At 55.4% G+C, this 13,072-nt stretch overlaps 2 protein-coding genes across 2 annotated transcripts in view; both read left to right on the top strand.

Annotated features, from left to right (window-relative positions):
- Spi1 (Spi-1 proto-oncogene) overlaps window positions 1-3,460 on the top strand; it is an 18,233-nt gene extending 14,773 nt beyond the window's left edge. Inside the window, exons 3-5 of the mRNA XM_005364175.3 lie at window positions 1,351-1,538; window positions 2,406-2,571; window positions 3,127-3,460. Coding sequence (XP_005364232.1) covers window positions 1,351-1,538; window positions 2,406-2,571; window positions 3,127-3,446 — 674 coding nt within the window. The 3' untranslated portion in view covers window positions 3,447-3,460. The remainder of the gene's footprint in view (window positions 1-1,350; window positions 1,539-2,405; window positions 2,572-3,126) is intronic.
- Window positions 3,461-6,188: 2,728 nt separating this feature from the next.
- Window positions 6,189-13,072, top strand: part of Mybpc3 (myosin binding protein C, cardiac) — a 19,186-nt gene continuing 12,302 nt past the window's right edge. The window contains exons 1-17 of the mRNA XM_026787854.1: window positions 6,189-6,590; window positions 7,077-7,199; window positions 7,281-7,364; window positions 7,451-7,599; window positions 7,769-7,886; window positions 8,673-8,721; window positions 8,874-8,903; window positions 9,059-9,112; window positions 9,424-9,426; window positions 9,713-9,724; window positions 9,955-10,118; window positions 10,904-11,036; window positions 11,238-11,240; window positions 11,346-11,470; window positions 11,548-11,653; window positions 11,724-11,890; window positions 12,222-12,387. Of these exons, the coding sequence (XP_026643655.1) occupies window positions 6,197-6,590; window positions 7,077-7,199; window positions 7,281-7,364; window positions 7,451-7,599; window positions 7,769-7,886; window positions 8,673-8,721; window positions 8,874-8,903; window positions 9,059-9,112; window positions 9,424-9,426; window positions 9,713-9,724; window positions 9,955-10,118; window positions 10,904-11,036; window positions 11,238-11,240; window positions 11,346-11,470; window positions 11,548-11,653; window positions 11,724-11,890; window positions 12,222-12,387 (1,880 nt within the window). The 5' untranslated portion in view covers window positions 6,189-6,196. The remainder of the gene's footprint in view (window positions 6,591-7,076; window positions 7,200-7,280; window positions 7,365-7,450; window positions 7,600-7,768; window positions 7,887-8,672; window positions 8,722-8,873; window positions 8,904-9,058; window positions 9,113-9,423; window positions 9,427-9,712; window positions 9,725-9,954; window positions 10,119-10,903; window positions 11,037-11,237; window positions 11,241-11,345; window positions 11,471-11,547; window positions 11,654-11,723; window positions 11,891-12,221; window positions 12,388-13,072) is intronic.

Raw genomic sequence — 13,072 nt, 5'->3', positions numbered from 1 at the left:
CAGGGTTTGGATGCTGTCCCGAGGCCCACCCATGCAGCAGGGTTTGGATGCTGTCCCGAGGCATGTGTTTTCCCTTCTCTGTGTCAGTCACAGTTTCCTGGAGGTGGTTCCCTGCTGCCTAACTCAAAAGATTCACACAGGAACAAGGTCTTAGTAATGACCTCTTAAGTGGGAAATGACCACTTAAGAGGTTCAGTGAAAAAAAAATCTAGGGTCACTACTGGCCTGGATGAGAAAAAGCAAGGTTTGTAATCCTGAACCCCAAAGAGTAAGTCTGAATGGTCACAGTTCAGACTCAGCTTGGGTGACACCCTGTTTCAAAAACAAAACAAACAAAACCAAGAAGGATGGGTGAAATGGCTCAGCAGGGAAAGGCATCACTGCTCCCAACTTGACTTTGATTCTTGGGACCCCTGTGGTGGAAGGAGGAGCCAACGCCTGAAAGCTGACCTCTGACCTCCACACAGGCACCGTATTTGCTCCCCAAATAAATGATGCAGTTACAAAAAGAGTCCCGTGATAGCTGGGACACAGCTGGAAAGCATGTCACTGTGTGAACAGGGATGTAGTGGTGTTGGTGGACTCACCCTGGCCCAGCACCTTCCACCTCCTTCTTTAGGTCACAAAAGGAAACCCCTCTCCTCACACCACATTCTCATTTTCTTCTTCCTTCTCAAATTTATTTTTACATATGGATGTGTCCATGTGCCAGCATGTATGTGGAAGTCTGAGGACAGTTTACAGGAGCTGGCTAGTCCACGCTGCTACAGGCACCAGACACCCACAGGGACTTTCTGGGAAAATCTGTTCCTTCAGTCTCCCAGGAACCTGGCTTTACAGAAACAGCGCCCATAGGTTTGGGCAAACTCTAGCCGTGAGAAATGTCAGCCCTGTGACTCTGCAGTCATACTCAGATCATGTGACAAGGACTTTAGGTAAAGCTTGTGACTTTAGGTAGTCAGGAGTCTGGAAGGTCACAGAGGCAGGGAAGGTCTAGAAGTCCTTGTGAATGTGAGCTCGTTTGTATTCTCCCAATAACAATGCCATCTATTTTATAGGAGGCTCACACAACCAATACACAGCAAAGCCAGGATTCAGACTCAGGCTCAGAACAAGCCTGTGCATCCCTGGGTCTGAGAACACCATCAGGCATGACTGGACTCAGGACCAGGCTCCACCGTTGTTGAGGACTTTAATCTTGGCATGTTCTAGGAAACCGCTCTAAGCCTGAGTCCTTGCTATAAAGTACAGTGTAGCGCATGAAATCATAGGAGCTGATTAATGTAAATGATTTTGTGTTACTATGCCATGGCACCCTGGCTCACCCCTCCTCCCCGGCTGTCCCCACAGATCATTACTGGGATTTCCCCACACACCATGTACACAGCGAGTTCGAGAGCTTCCCTGAGAATCACTTCACGGAGCTGCAGAGCGTGCAGGCCCCGCAGCTGCAGCAGCTCTACCGTCACATGGAGCTGGAGCAGATGCACGTCCTCGATACCCCCATGGCACCACCCCACGCCAGCCTCAGCCACCAGGTGCGTGCTGCTGGCTGTCCTCTGTCCCCTGGACCTCCAGGCCTGTGGTGAGGCATGGAAGCGCAGCAGGAAGCGGACACAGGCTCTTACTCAACGTGGCTTCCTGCTCCCCAGAACCAACGGCAGCTGGTACCCCAACGGCTCTGCTGACCTCCTGATTGACCTTATGAGCCCACACCTTTATGTCACAGAGGATGGCCAGACCTCATCTGACCCCCCTAGTCCTCAGTCATCCTTTCCCACCCATCCCTGTTTGTGGGCCCTTAGGGTCCATGTAGCCAGTGTCTGAGTCACTGAGCCACTGGATCAGCCTTTGCTGATCCCATGGCTTCTCACTGATCTCTGTGACTGACCCTTCTCTGCTCCAGGGCCTCTCATTAGCTCATCACCCCTTATTAAGTCCCCTTCACTCTTTTTCTTCTTTGAGACAGGGTTTCTCTGTGTAACAGCCCTAGCTGTCCTGGAACTCACTCTGTAGACCAGGCTGGCTTCGAACTCACAGAGATCTGCCTGCCTCTGCCTCCTGAGTTCTTGGATTAAAGGCATGGGGCTCCACTGCCCAGCCCCATTCACTTCCTTATAACCAAGCCACTGTTCCCTGCACCCCCTCCGTTCCTAGTCCACTGCCAAGCCAGATGGCTCCTTGCCATACCAGAGGTCGCAATGGGAAGGGTGGTAGGCTCAGTAACTAGCAAACCATTGCACCAGGACCACATCCCTGACCACGAGTGCTCCCTTCTCAGTCTTCCTGGCCCTGCTGACCACTCCCCAGCATTCCCACTCCCACTTAGCCGACCCCTGTTGCAGCCCTGGGCTACCCCTTACTGACTTCCGTCCTTTCCTCCCCTCCCTCCCTTCCCTTTGCAGGTTTCCTACGTGCCCCGGATGTGCTTCCCTTACCAGTCCTTGTCCCCAGCCCGCCAGCAGAGCTCAGATGAGGAGGAGGGTGAGAGGCAGAGCCCCCCATTGGAGGTGTCCGATGGGGAGGCTGATGGCTTGGAACCTGGGCCAGGTCTTCTGCATGGGGAGACAGGTAGGATCTGTCCCCTGATCCAGCCAATCCTAGCTGCATTTACAGCCCTTGCAAATCCTAGCCAAGGCCAACTGGCCTAGTAGCCGTGTCTCAGAGCTGTGTGTGTGTGTGTGTGTGTGTGTGTGTGTGTGTGTGTGAAGGTATGTGAGTGTGTGAATGGGAGACTGACTATATGTGTATGAAGGCCTGATGTGTCCAGGCCTGTGAGTGTGGGGCTTATGAGCATGTGATTGTGATGGTCTGAGTGTGTGACTACTTGTGCATATGTGAGGGCCTATGATTGTGTGAAGGCCTGTGGGGGGGGGGGCTATGAGCGTGTGATGGACTGTGTGTGTTTGTGAATGTGAGTCCCTGTATGTGAGGGTGTGAGGATAGGCATGTGGATGTGTGAGAGTAGATATAGATACATGGATGGATACACGCGACGTGTAGGTACGACGACATGTCGGGTACGTGTGTGTTTGCATGTACCACAGTCAGGAGCAACTGCTGGGAGGGTTCCTGGAAAGTCCTTCCGTCCCGTCCGCACCCCGCCTGAGTGCCCCTCTCCCACAGGCAGCAAGAAGAAGATTCGCCTGTACCAGTTCCTGCTCGACCTGCTGCGCAGCGGCGACATGAAGGACAGCATCTGGTGGGTGGACAAGGACAAGGGCACCTTCCAGTTCTCATCCAAGCACAAGGAGGCGCTGGCGCACCGCTGGGGCATCCAGAAGGGCAACCGCAAGAAGATGACCTACCAGAAGATGGCGCGCGCGCTGCGCAACTACGGCAAGACCGGCGAAGTAAAGAAAGTCAAGAAGAAGCTCACCTACCAGTTCAGCGGCGAGGTTCTGGGCCGCGGAGGCCTGGCCGAGCGGCGCCTCCCGCCGCACTGATCGCCCGCAGAGCCCGCCAGGACCCCGGCCCCCGCCGGCCACAGCATTAACCCCTCGCCGGGCCCGGACACAGGGAGGACATTCCCAGGGCCGAGGCAGGACTAGGGGCCCTCCCACGCCCGGCCTGGCCCGTCCCGCCCCGCTTCGCCTCCCACCGGGACTCTAGCCCGGCCCAATGGCCGCCTGGGCCTCGGACCCCACCCGAGGGTCAGCCTGGCTTAATGGCCACGGTGCTTCCTTGGGAGTCTGGCGTCGGTACATCTTTGTATATTGAATGCTCTTTTTAAGGCTCTTCCTCTCCCCACCTCCCCCACCCATTAGCCTACCAAAGACAAGTAAAATTATTCTCAGCTATTCTCCCAGCGCAGAGTCTCAAGAGTTTGTGTGTGCCGGGTGCAGGGTGCGCTCCCCGTGCACAGATGTCTTTCTTCTTGTTTGTCCAGAGGACTTGTGTCCAAAGCTAGACCCTGGAGACATAGTGACCATGGACGCACACAGGGACAAGTCCTGGGCTGTTAATCAGGGCCAGGGATCATATTGAAGGATCCCCTGCGACAGGGAGGCTTAAGTCTTAGTGATCTGAGTGAGACGTGATCCGAAAGTGCCAGTGCTGGTGACTATGGCGCTAGCACAGCTGTTCCAGCCTTTGAGCATCTGTCAGCTCTGAGGTGGCCCCGGAGACTAACATCTCAGATAGGCATAGCGGTGTATTCCTGGAATAGCAGCACTTAGCAGGTTGATGCAGAAAGATTGTCATGAGACCAACCTAGATTACTAGTAATAGCTTACACACACACACACACACACACACACACACACACACACGACTTTAAAGTAACTAACATTGGGTGAAAATCATGGCTGGGAAGTTTCTGTTATATGGAAAACTCTTCTGTATGGCCTCTCTCCCTTCCGATGGTAAACAATCTATTCTACCAATGTTCCTTGATGGGGGTCCCCATGACTTACTTTTCTGTAACACCTGATGAACCTGAAGTGATTGAGGGTCCAGCTGCAGGACAAGAACAGTGGGGATGGGTGGAAGATGGGGATGGGATTCAGAATATTCTGGCATTAATCTTTAGTTAGTCCTTGTGACTTTAGTAAGCGCTAGCTCTGCTTCTGTCTCCTACTTTGGAGTACTTTTAGAGATTCTCTTCCCTGCCCTCACCTGTAGGTTCCTCTAGCACTTCCCTTAAGGTGATAGTAACTCCCAGCATTGGCTCCTCCCTGCCTGAGCTTAGACTAAGCCCACCCAGCATTCCAAGGTCCAAGGCCCCTGCCCCTTGTGGTGCAGCAATGTCCATCAGGGTTCTGCTAATCAAAAGAACAGTAGCACCAAGCCCAGGATGCTCTAGCCACAGGCGTCACAGGCAAGAGCACCTCTACAGTGTAGTTTTCTGCTGGATGGATACACAGACAAGGGCGAGGACCTCCTGAGGTCCACAGAGGGTTGGAGGGGCAGAAGCCATCCGGCCATGCTAGGGAGGGAGAGGGGAGCCAGAGGACCAAGTGGCTCTATCTTCTCCATGGAGGTACTTCAGCTGGATGGAATTTGTCTATATTTAGCGGGTGACTGGCAGGAGTCAGATAAGCGGGGATGGGGAGGGGGATGGCTCTCATAAATAGTGAGACCACAGGGCCCTGCTCAGCTCCTCCTGGGTGGCTTTACCTGCCTGGTGTGACCATTCTCAAGATGCCTGAGCCAGGGAAGAAAACAGGTAGCTGCACGCACGGGATGGGTGTGAATCCAGGGCGGTGGGTGTGCACAGCTTGGGGGCAGGGCTAGGATAATGCGCATGAGGCCTCGAGGTTCCAGGAGGGGCTAGAATAATCTTTGGACTGTCTATTTCTCTATTTCTCAGTTTCTTTCCCCTTCCCACCTGTGCCAGGGCCACTGAAAGAAGGACCTAGGTCAACACCCATTCCATCTTGACCTGTTTCTTCTTCAGCCAGGGTCCTCACTTCAGGGAGCCCAAATTCAGGCTCCAGGTGCTCAGGCTAGCTGTGCCCCTGAGCACCTCCTGGTCTCACGCACAGTGTGGGGGGGTAGTGACCCTTTTCACCTCTCCATGTCTGCCACCACGCCTGACTAGATGTGGAGGACATTTCCTCTTCTCTGGAGAAGAACAAAGAACCGAGAAACTGTAATTCAGGGCCTGGCCAGGCCTGTGCCCTTGCAGAGGTCACTGGGGCAGGGCAGAGCAGGGATCCAACTTCAGCCCCCCACCCGCACCCTCACCCCACCCCTGCTCCCAGGCTAGCGTTATCTCAGTTGTTCATTCTTAGTCTGAAGCCCTCAGAGGACAAATTTAGCTATATTCCAAGTAGGCGGAGTGCAGGGGTGGGGGTGGCCTCCTGGTGGGAGGTGGGCTGGGCTTAACGGAGTGTTCCTAGACGGGAGGGAGAGGATCCAAGGTAGGAGTGTCCTGTGTGGTGGTCAGGACAGCAGACTTGCTCTTTCATCTGTCATCTTCTATCACTTAACCTGAGACATCAATATGGCTGCACCTACTCCGTGGAACTGTTGGAGCACTAATGAGAGACTTGGAGTGTGCTTACCCCAGTCTCTTTAAAGAAGGGCGGCAGGGACGGGTACCAGTGAGCCCGGTCCCCGCAGGGCGGCAGGGATGGGGCACCAGGGAGCCCGGTCCCCGCAGGACGGCAGGGATGGGGCACCAGGGAGCCCGGTCCCCGCAGGACGGCAGGGATGGGGCACCAGGGAGCCCGGTCCCCGCAGGGCGGCAGGGATGGGGCACCAGGGAGCCCGGTCCCCGCAGGACAGCAGGGACGGGTACCAGGGAGCCCGGTCCCCGCAGGGCGGTAGGGATGGGGCACCAGGGAGCCCAGTCCCGCAGTCTCCATCTGGCTCTTCAGTGTCAGCCTTCAACAAGAAGCCACGGTCCGTGGAGGTGACAACAGGCAGCGCTGCCGTGTTTGAGGCTGAGACAGAGCGCGCAGGCGTGAAAGTGCGGTGGCAGCGGGACGGCAGTGACATCGGTGCCAGTGCCAAGTACGGTTTGGCAGCAGAGGGCAAGCGGCACACACTGACAGTACGAGATGTGTGCCCTGCAGACCAGGGTTCCTATGCGGTCATTGCGGGCTCCTCGAAGGTCAAGTTTGACCTCAAGGTCACAGAGGCAGGTAAGGACTTGCGGACCTTCTTCCCAAGGCTTGAGTTTCAGTTGTAACCCTGAGCAGGGAATGGACGCTAGGTTCTCGCCTTGGCCCTGGCGATGCTGTAAGTCAAAAATGTCCATTCCCGCTTCCGCACCAAGATCTCTCTCCACATTAGAGGTGGCTGCAGCCTTTTCTGAATTGTGGAGATGGGGAAACATAACGCTGGCCTGCAGCAGCCCTCTCCTGCACAGCCCACAGTGACGTCACACCTAGATAAGGACTTGGCTAGCTGTGTGTGTTGGCAGGGAATCCTAAGAGCCTGGGGGGGGGGGTAGAGCCTGGAAGAGGACAGCAGATGGACTTCAGGGCTGTTCAGAGCAGAAATGCGGACGTGGAGCAGGTGGGCTGTGAGGGCGAGAACAGGAGATGCAGGCCAGCGCCTCCCCTTGGCGCGAGCCCGGTGCCTGAGGTGACTGGAGTCTGAGAGGTGTGTGTGGTGTCTCTGGTTAGAAACTGTGTCACACGAGAAGACAGAGCCTGCAGTTGCTCCCACCCCTGAGGAGGCCCCTGGAGCCCCCAGAGAAGTCCCAACGCCAGTCACTGAGTGGGAAGAAAACGTTCCAAGTCCTGAAGGTAAAGGGGGCTGGGCGATGTGGGACAGGCCAATGGGAGGACAGTGTCCCAGGACAGGTCTCAAAAGCCTTTTTTTCTCAGGCTCAGGCCCAGGGAGTCAGGGAGCCCCCGATGACCTTATCGGACTTTTTCTGGCACGGCCACAGGATGGCGAGGTGACCGTGGGTGAGTGGAGGTTTCTGTGCTCAGGGATGTTATGGGAAGTAAGCTCCAGAGTACCCCAAGTTCAGTCCGTCGCCCCTCTCCTACAGGGGGCAGCATTGTCTTCTCGGCCCGCGTGGCTGGGGCCAGCCTCCTGAAACCACCAGTGGTCAAGTGGTTCAAGGGCAAGTGGGTGGACCTGAGCAGCAAGGTGGGCCAGCACCTACAGCTTCACGACAGCTACGACCGAGCCAGCAAGGTGGGGCACCTGCTGGGGGCACCAGCTGCGCACTGCACAAAACCGCTCCTGAGTCAGCCGTCTCCTTGGCATTTCATGTTCATGTGCCTGCAAGCACCAGTCCTCTGTAAATCACACAGTATAAGCTCTGTATGTGTGAACCCTGACTTCCTTCGTCTCCTGCCCACAGGTCTACCTGTTTGAGCTGCACATCACAGATGCCCAAGCCACTTCTGCGGGGGGCTACCGCTGCGAGGTGTCCACCAAGGACAAGTTTGACAGCTGCAACTTCAACCTCACTGTCCATGGTGAGAGACCTGGTGTCTGACCTGGTCTTTTTTTTTTAATATTTATTTATTCATTTATGTATTATGTTTACAATATTCTGTCTGTGTGTATGCCTGTAGGCCAGAAGAGGGCGCCAGACCCCATTACAGATGGTAGTGAGCCACCATGTGGTTGCTGGGAATTGAACTCAGGACCTTTGGAAGAACAGGACATACTCTTAACCTCTGAGCCATCTCTCTAGCCCCTGACCTGGTCTTGTGGTCTTCGCGGGTGCTTAGTCCCTTGGGCTCTGTCTCTGTCTCCCAACATTAAAGAGGGTGACTCTGTGGCTAGATAGCCAGACTGACCATACGTCCAGCGCTGATCACCCAGGGTGTAAAAGAAATCCATGGTTGCTGGCAGTGGTAGCTCATGCATTTAATCCCAGCACTCAGGAGGCAGAGGCAAACAGATCTCTGTGAGTTTGGAGCCAGCCTGGTCTACAAGAGCTAGTTCCAGGACAGGCTCCAAAGCCACAGAGAAACCTTGTCTCGAAAAACAAAACCAAACAAAATCCATGCTTTCAGGGTCTTTCAGGGTCATGGGAGGCTTGGACAAAAATGAAGGGTGGGCTCTGCTTCAATTGTTTGTGTCCCTGACACAGTTGAGTGTGAACTGGGAGGTGCATGGAAAGCTGCCTACCATAGGGGTTGGGATGGCAAACTGTCTCACCTCTCTGGACACAGACCCTGGGACAAGTTGAGAAGGTGGTTGAGTCCCGTGGTCCCCTCTGAGCAACCCCATCACTTCATTCTCTTTCTATACAGAGGCCATGGGCTCTGGAGACTTGGACCTCAGATCAGCTTTCCGCCGCACGTGAGTGCTCTCTTTCCTCAGGACTTGGGGGAGGCCAGTGGGAGAGGCCAAAGCCACTCGAAGTTTTGGATAGGGACATGGGGGGGGGGTCAGAGCTGTGAAGGGCAGGGAAACTGGCTCCTGGGTCACTGAAGACACTGTCTAACCCACAGGAGCCTGGCTGGGACAGGTCGGCGAACCAGGTACCCTTTCCTGTCCTTCTCTGTCCCATACTCAGACCCCAGGTGTATCTGAGATGGGTGGGAGCCCCATTGGGCTGTGTCCCTTCCTCCTACTGCACCCCACCCTCAAACCCCTTCGAGTTCCCCAGAAGCCTCATGGGGTCCCCTTTCCACAGTGACAGCCATGAAGATGTGGGGACTCTGGACTTCAGCTCCTTGCTGAAGAAGAGGTAAGTCCTTGGGTCACAGCTTCCAGGGCAGGGAGTGACCTTGAGGTTTCCCAGCTCTGTGGCTCTGCACACACCACCTCTCTGAGCTGAATTCCTTGTTAAATGGGAGAATCCCAGTGTGGAAAGGACTTTTGTCCTGACACCCATCCTCGCTGTATCCCCCGAAGGCCCCACGTAGCATCTCCAGTAGATTATTCCTGTAGACTCTGAGGACCTAGCCAAGCCCCTTGACTTCGTTTCTTTTTCTGTCCTGCCTTCCCTCTCTCCCTATCCACCCCGCATGGCTACTGCTGCTGTTCCTTCCTGCCCAGAGAGTAAGCAATGGGTTTGGGAGCCTCTGGGGCGAGAGAACATTGGCTTTGGGGGTGTGCGCCCTTTCTTCCGGGGTTTGGTGAAACACACACTCAGGGTGACACTTCTGAGGCTCCGGGTGGCCCCTATACTCTATCGGATATTAAGAAGAGCAGGTCTGCTCTGAAAAGTAGGGGCACAGTATTTGGAAGAGGGAGGAAGTGGAGGCCCTGGGAAGGACCCCAGTCTTGGTAGGGAAGGGCCCAGACTTCTAATGTGTCCCTGTCCTTTCTTCCTCATTGGGAGCAGCAGTTTCCGGAGGTGAGTGCCCGGGCAACCTCAGAACCCACCCTAGTTCAACCCCCAAAACTCCTAGGCCTGTAGACTGGGAGGAAGGGGATTAAAAAGTAGGGAGAAGGGAAGAGAAAGGAAGGGGGAGGAGAGGGGAGGGAATAGGGCAGAGGTAGTCCCCCATCCTGTGTCCAGGAACCCCACCCCAGGAAGGGACAAGAGAGACTGCCTTAAGCTTCCCAGTGGCCTATGGGGCACAGGGACTCAAAACTGGAGACGCCTGCTGAAGAGGACGTGTGGGAGATCCTGAGACAGGCGCCACCCTCAGAGTACGAGCGCATCGCCTTCCAGCATGGTGTCACGGATCTGCGCGGCATGCTGAGGAGGCTCAAGGGCATGAAGCATGATGAAAAGAAGAGCACAGGTTAGCCCTTCCCAGTATACAGCTGCTACATCAGAAAGCACCACACAAGAGCCTGCAGGCTGGGGTAAGACACTACTGGCAGTAAAGACAGTGAACTAACACATAAGCAACACAGAGCATGTTTTACATAATTACGTAATGTAATTCTCCCAACAGCACCACCATACAGAGACTATTATCAGTTCACTTTGGCAAGTAAGGAACCTGAGGCACAGAGACTAAGGGATAGCACTGGACACCCGTGTTCCTATGCTGCTGTCTCCAGGCCCAGCCTGAGCGTTTCAGGGCTGTAGCTCTGGTTTTACCAACATGGCTGCAAGGGAAGCATTTGTGAGGTGGCCCTGGGCTCTGGACTGACTGGAGGGCACTCACTCCATCTCCCTAATCCCATTCTCCCCCTGCAACACTAGACTTAGGGCAGTGGCCTGGAGGACTGGGCAGTGACAGCACTAGGGAGGGAAGTTGTTAGGGTCTCTAAAATGAGGCTTGATGTTAATGAGAGGAAGAGAGGGGCATGGGTCACACTTCTCGTTCTCACGATGCCTCTGACCCTGCCCAAGAGCTGAGCAGTTAGAAACAACCTGAAGGAAGGCAGGGCAGAGACAGACAAAGGGATGGACAGACACAGAACAGAGACTGAAGACACGGTCATCACAAAAACCCAGAGGGTGTGGCAGGAGTACACAGCAGGGCTGGGAAGATGTAGGCAGCTGCCTTGGCGGCTGTGGCTGCTGCCTGGGGAAACGTGGGCGTTGAGGGCTACTGGGCTGAGGTGTGGTGTTCAGCCTTTCAGAAGAAGCTGGAGCCTGCTTACCAGGTAAACAAAGGCCACAAGATCCGGCTTACTGTGGAACTGGCTGATCCGGACGCTGAGGTCAAGTGGCTGAAGAATGGACAGGAGATCCAGATGAGTGGCAGGTGTGGTGGGGGTGGGAGGGGTCCCGGGCCCTGGGGCTGGGGAGAGCTGCCCTGCCTCCCTAGTCCTCATTTGTATCTCTCCTATTCCCTCCCGACCCCCAGGGTCTAATTTCAGGTCATTTAACCTAACCCCTCTCTCTTTTTCCCTATGTATCACTTCCTTCTGTGTGGAACCCTGCAATGGCCCCTTCTCTTCCATAGCAAGTAAGTCTCTCCTTGACAACTTGAAGCAGGCGTGGGGTTTGTGAAGGGCACCAAGCCCAGGAGGGATAGCCATGGCCCTCCTGATACGCCCTGTGCCCTTCCCAGGTACATCTTCGAGTCCATCGGGACCAAGCGCACCCTGATCATCAGCCAATGCTCCCTGGCGGACGATGCAGCCTACCAGTGTGTAGTGGGGGGCGAGAAATGCGGCACAGAGCTCTTTGTCAAAGGTGGGCGCGGGACCGGGGGACCCGGGAGGAAAAGAGGCCACAGGGAAGCAGCCCTCACGGTGTTCTCCCCTGGACAGAGCCCCCGGTGCTCATCACACGGTCCCTGGAGGACCAGCTGGTGATGGTGGGACAGCGTGTGGAGTTTGAGTGCGAGGTATCCGAAGAAGGGGCCCAAGTCAAATGGTGAGTGTAGAGCGTGGGGGTGCGAGGCAGGGCTGGGAGTGGGGACATCCATTGTCCCATGTCTGTCCAGGCTGAAGGACGGGGTGGAGCTCACTCGTGAGGAGACCTTCAAATACCGGTTCAAGAAGGATGGGCAGAAACACCACCTGATCATCAACGAAGCAACACTGGAGGATGCGGGACACTACGCAGTACGCACAAGCGGAGGCCAGGCACTGGCTGAGCTCATTGTGCAAGGTGAGGGTACCAGGCCAAGCCTGACCGGCCACATGGAGGGAACGGGCTTTGGGCGTCTTTGGTACCCTGAGCCCCATCTTCTCATCTGTAAAATGGTTGTGCTGAAGTAAGCCCTGCAGAGTGTTGGCGTGGGGGTGGGGGTCAGGTGAGCCTGTCAGTGTCACCCCTGAACCCAAGTTTAGGCACACGCGTCTGTTTCACAAATGCACATACCTGGCTAGACGCCTGCACACCCGCCACTGCCTGCAAGCCCACACGTCCCCACAGAGGTCCGCACTACTGCATCCTTCCTTATCATAGGCTCTATCTATCGTCTCTATCTATCCCCCAGAGAAGAAGCTGGAGGTGTACCAAAGCATCGCAGATCTGGCAGTGGGTGCCAAGGACCAGGCTGTGTTTAAGTGTGAGGTTTCAGATGAGAACGTGCGTGGCGTGTGGCTGAAGAACGGGAAGGAGCTGGTGCCTGACAGCCGCATAAAGGTGTCCCATATAGGGCGGTGAGTGAAAGAGAGAGAGCACTGGCTGCTCTTCCAGAGGTCCTGAGTTCAATTCCCAGCAACCACATAGTGGTTACACAACCATGTGTAATGAGAGCTGGTGCCCTCTTCTGGCCTGCAGGGATACATGCAGACAGAACACTGTATACATAATAAATAAATAAACCGTAAAAAAAGAAGAGATCAGGAAGACAATATTGCAGAGGACAGATGTGAGGAAATTCCAGAGGGAGAGCCTCTGTAAGACAAGAGAGCAGCGGTGTGGGACATACAGGGTCAGGTGCCCTGCCATTTCCCCACCTGAGACCAGAGACCATGGAGGAGGTGTTGCTGGCTCATCCCAGATCAGCCTTTGCCTGTCTCCAAGGGCCCCTGACATAGGGATGCCCCAATGCAGGCATCTCTTCTGCACTGCTGACCTCTGAGAACACGGGGGGGGGGGGGGGGGAGCTGGAAAGCACGAGGCTAGAGAGATTTTAAATACCAGGACATGCCGGTTCTGGTGGCGCAGGCCGGTAGGATTTGCTGAAGGAGGCAGAGGCAGGTGGATCTGGAGTTCGAGGACAGCCTGGTCTACACATGCCGGGCGTTGGTGGCGCACGCCTTTAATCCCAGCACTCGGGAGGCAGAGGCAGGCGGATCTCTGTGAGTTCGAGACCAGCCTGGTCTACAGAGCTAGTTCCAG

Source organism: Microtus ochrogaster (assembly GCF_000317375.1).
Source record: "Microtus ochrogaster isolate Prairie Vole_2 chromosome 14 unlocalized genomic scaffold, MicOch1.0 chr14_random_1, whole genome shotgun sequence".
In the NCBI taxonomy this organism is placed as follows: Eukaryota; Metazoa; Chordata; class Mammalia; order Rodentia; family Cricetidae; genus Microtus; species Microtus ochrogaster.
The sequence above is the reverse complement of the archived record's forward strand: the minus strand, read 5'-3'. Positions and strand labels throughout refer to the sequence as shown.